Source organism: Sinocyclocheilus anshuiensis, unplaced genomic scaffold (genome assembly GCF_001515605.1).
Source record: "Sinocyclocheilus anshuiensis isolate Anshui unplaced genomic scaffold, SAMN03320099.WGS_v1.1 scaffold292, whole genome shotgun sequence".
NCBI classification, from domain to species: domain Eukaryota; kingdom Metazoa; phylum Chordata; class Actinopteri; order Cypriniformes; family Cyprinidae; genus Sinocyclocheilus; species Sinocyclocheilus anshuiensis.
This window is the reverse complement of record NW_015555757.1, coordinates 1,343,523-1,347,898: the sequence shown is the minus strand read 5'-3', so window position 1 is coordinate 1,347,898 and position 4,376 is coordinate 1,343,523. Positions and strand designations below refer to the sequence as shown.

The following is a 4,376-nucleotide window of genomic DNA, read 5'->3' as shown; positions in this document are numbered from 1 at the left end:
ATTATATATATATATATATATATATATATATTTAAAATTATATATAAAACATAATTTATTATTTTTTGGGTCACCAAATTTGAATAACAAATGTATCCAGCATAAGTGGACTTGACTAAAATAAGTGGATGCCATCAAAATGGCACTAGGAAATCATAATTTCCGGCTCCTTTAAAACCTATTACCTGTATTAGGGATGGTGAGACGGCCACCAAGGGAGCCTAGTGTGGCGCTGGCACTGTGACTGGGCTCCCTGGGTAGCGTATGCCTGTGGTGGTCTTTAGATCCAGAGCCCACAGTCTTCAGGCTCATGATCTCCCCGTCAGTAGAGCCCAGGCCTGTCGGCAGCTCGAGGGAGGACATGGTAGAGGAGTTGTACACCTTTATCTTCAGGCTAGGAAGTGGGTCCAACAGGGGAGATGTGGTCATAGGGATCTTGTGCTGAGAGTCTAGGGTGGCCTGCTGCAGTGAGAAAAGCGGTCCACGGAAGGTTCCGGCACTGGCTGTGAGGTCAGGAGGGGCTGTCGGATGGAGTAGGTGTGGATTATCTAACAAAGTAGAGAAGCAAAAAGAGAGAAAGAAATGTTTCCGGCTCACTGTAAAGTTACGAGAGGATTTGCCTAAGAAATGAAAGTATTAAAGGGGAGAGGATTTAAAAGAGGAGCCATATAAACAAGTTATAGCAGATTAAATAGTTTTGAGAGAGCAGGTGACAGCAGGAGAAAGGATTAAAACTTAACATATACGTTGAAAGACAGAGTTTATATTAGGTTTGAAGGTGTGAGAGAAGGAGTGAGAATGAAAAAGGAAAAAGAAAAAAAAGAAGGTGAGGAAACACGGATGTCTCACCCTGTCGTGGCGGTTTGTAGTTGCCTGGGTGGAAGGCAGCGGTAAGGGCCGAGGACGAATCTGTGATTTCACCGTGAAGATGGCGGCAGCTCCAGCGATAGACCAGGATGCTCACACACAGCACGAGGATCACACACAGCAGCAAAGCACCCACCAGCCCTGCGTACACTGCTACACCAGTGCCGGAGCCCAGAGCTGAGACACATACAGGTACAGATTTATTCATACATGCAAACCTATCATAGACGTAAATGAATACATTATGCAACACAAAAGTGTGGAAAATACAGGATATAGGTTGGAAGGAGAAGAAAGGTTAGTACCTAGACTTGTGAAAAGTGAAAGTGACGTGACATGTGGCCAAGTATGGTTACCCATACTCAGAATTAGTGCTCTGCATTTAACCCATCCTAAGTGCACACACACACAGCAGTGAACACACACACACCGTGAACACACACCCTGAGCAGTGGGCAGCCATTTTTGCTGCGGCGCCCGGGGAGCAGTTGGGGGTTCGGTGCCTTGCTCAAGGGCACCTCAGTCGTGGTATTGAAGGTGGGAGAGAGCGCTGTACATTCACTTCCCCCACCTACAATCCCTGCCGGTACGAGACTCGAACCCACAACCTTTGGGTTACGAGTCCAACTCTCTAACCATTAGGCCACGACTTCCCCCCCCATTTATCAATCAACATAAAGCCAAGTCAGGATTGCAGCTTGTTTTGGCCAAGAGTCACCCACTTAGACAGCAAAATAGCAGTTTGAATTACACATAAAGTGACCATACGCAGTTTATTTTGGTTTATGTGTCATCTATGGAGGTTTATATGCATTGCTTCAATTCTAGGAAGTTACGTGGCACCGGCCAATCAGATTGTAACTGGTGAATGCAGACAGCGTTTGCTATTAATATGATATTTATTAAATAATAAAAATAATTTCAATAATAATAATAAATTTACAATATTAATAATAAATAATCATAAAAAAGAAATTCCCAAAGCTGCAAAAAGTATCATTTAAAAATGAACAGTTTATTTAAAATAAATAAATAAAGCAAACAAAAAATAAGCAAAAGGATCTTATGCCTGTAGATAATTTAAAAATGGACTGTTTATTTAATAAATAAATAAATGAAGTAGGTAAGTAATCAATAATCGTTAAAAAAAAAAATAAAAAAAGTAAAAAATATGTTTGTATGAAAAACATTTTTTTAATGAAGTTTGGTAGCACCGGCCAATCAGATTGTAACTAGTGATTGCGAACAGTAGTTGCTATTTTTGTGGTCAGTAAACAGATTGTGGGTGGTCTGAGGATAATAATAAGGGTCTAAAAGTCCAAAATGAATGAACACTTGGGGGTACTGTGGATCTAACAGTGCATTGTGGGACTCTCTTTGTGACTCTTGATCCCTGTCTCTTTTTTTATTCAGCCATCGCTGAATTAAGTACTATATTTACATAGTTTAGTATGCTATAAAAAGGCTTTAGAAGAAGAGGAGAGATAGGGGTGATCACATAGGTACTGCACCCAAGAGACATAGAAGAGAAAGAATGAGGAAGAGAGCAGATGCCTGTAAAGAGTGAGAGTGGGCAAAAGGGCTCACGTGGCAGGACAAAAGTGAATCCGACAGCCGTCTTAACTTATTATAGCAAAAGGAACCAAGCCGAATTAGGTGCGCTACTTTTTGGTCTCTCAAGTGCTGAATGTCACATTGATCTCAGAATATTAGCATCACTTGAACTGTAAGCTATACTATTGATCGCTCTGGGCCAGTAAGATGCACAGTCATTAACTTCAGTGTCTTCAAAAAGCACTCTATTTCTGAACCACGATTGCATATGTATTATACATCATCTTCCAGGAATGCGTATGCACATTTTCCTGTGTGTGTGTGTGTGTGTGTGTGTTTATAAATTGCATATGCTATTCAGAATGAATCAGTGTAAAAACACAAATACGTTTGTACATTTTTAGTAATTACATGGAGTCTAAGATAAAAGTCTGGAAATGATAAAAATGCCCAACATTAAATATATTTGCCAACAACTTCTTACGCCTGAAAGTAGTACAGTATATAAGTACTTAAGTAGTATATAAATGTTAATCATAAAATGTATAACCTGTATAGAAGCCAAGCCAATTAAATCAACCAATATTTGATTATTTTGAGATTCTCAGCCAATAACAGAAACGGCTGTCCCACATCAGTTCCAAAATATGGTGACATCCTACAATGAATAATATACATTTTCTGGGTTTCAAAAACGTTCCATGAATTTGGAGTAAAATGTTTGATTTATTTTAAATTTAAATTGCTTTAATTACTTTAAATGATTAATTAAAATGAAAAATTATAGAAATCGTTTAAAAAAAATCCAAAGCTGTAAAAGTGTCTTGTGACTGTATATAATTTAAAAATGGACTGTGAGGTGCTGTCTTCTATTTCATATTCTCAGTTCATATGTTTTCACTTCATCTCATGAGGTTCTGCTTTATCATGCAGGACAGTGTGTAGCATATCCAGAGATGAACAGGACAGAAGTGACAGAGGGAAACACACACACAACCACACACTGATCATACTTGTATAGCATCTATATAGATTAATATTTCCAGTCACTTTTCCTTGGGTTTCCCAGACACAATCACATTAGTAGCCAGGCGCACAGAGAGAGAGAGAGATGCAGCAGTGTCAAATAAAAAACACTGTTATTAAAAGGAAAACTTACGATGGTTTGCTTGTTCAATAGAAACCTTTTTATCTGTTAGAAAAAAGGCAAAAACAAAGAAAAAACAAGAAAGGGTGAACATGAGGATTGATGAGCAAAGTTGTAGAGATGACTACAAATGAAAGTGGAACAAATAATCAATAAATGCAAATACAAGACTCAGCAAATGAAACATCAAAGCATAAACTCAGAAACCATAGGTTTATAGCAAGCAGAGCAAAAGTAAATATCTTACAACTCTTAAGGGACAAGAGGAATCATTTGTGAGATGTATTTGTGTGTGTGTGTGTGTGTGTCAATGCTGCATTATTGATGCTTGAATCTGGGTTGTGCTCCAAGTTTAAGCCCAGACAGACCGCACTAAAACTTCCAGTCTGCACTATGTTCTGGCTGAATAGTGTGTGCATATGTGAGTGTGAGTATGCTATTGATGTTCTCCTGAGATAATTCAATGCTGTCGGCTATGCTCTTCCAAAACCAGCCTGGGATGAGAACCCAGTGTCCAGATGAATCTGGCTCACCATCACATGGCTGATGTGTTGCTCCACTTGCTAGTATTTAAGTACATTTTGTCTGACTGCCCAAACCTCACCGTTTACCCTCTTGTCCATTTGTGCTCACAGCCATGTGTTAACTCATTTTCTGAGGGTGTGAGGACCAGTGTTATTTTAATTTTTTTAACTAAATGTAAATTATAAACACTGCCTTAACAACTAGTTGAAATGTTTTTTTTTTATTTATATATATATATATATATATATATATATATATATATATTTTCATTTACATGTATTTT

The 4,376-nt window shown here is 38.3% G+C and overlaps 1 protein-coding gene across 1 annotated transcript in view; it reads right to left on the bottom strand.

Annotated features, from left to right (window-relative positions):
• Positions 1-4,376, bottom strand: part of LOC107673953 (netrin receptor UNC5B-b-like) — a 52,467-nt gene that overhangs the window by 5,812 nt on the left and 42,279 nt on the right. The window contains exons 8-10 of the mRNA XM_016467801.1: positions 3,581-3,613; positions 850-1,044; positions 186-548 (exon numbers count right to left, since the gene is read on the bottom strand). Of these exons, the coding sequence (XP_016323287.1) occupies positions 186-548; positions 850-1,044; positions 3,581-3,613 (591 nt within the window). The remainder of the gene's footprint in view (positions 1-185; positions 549-849; positions 1,045-3,580; positions 3,614-4,376) is intronic.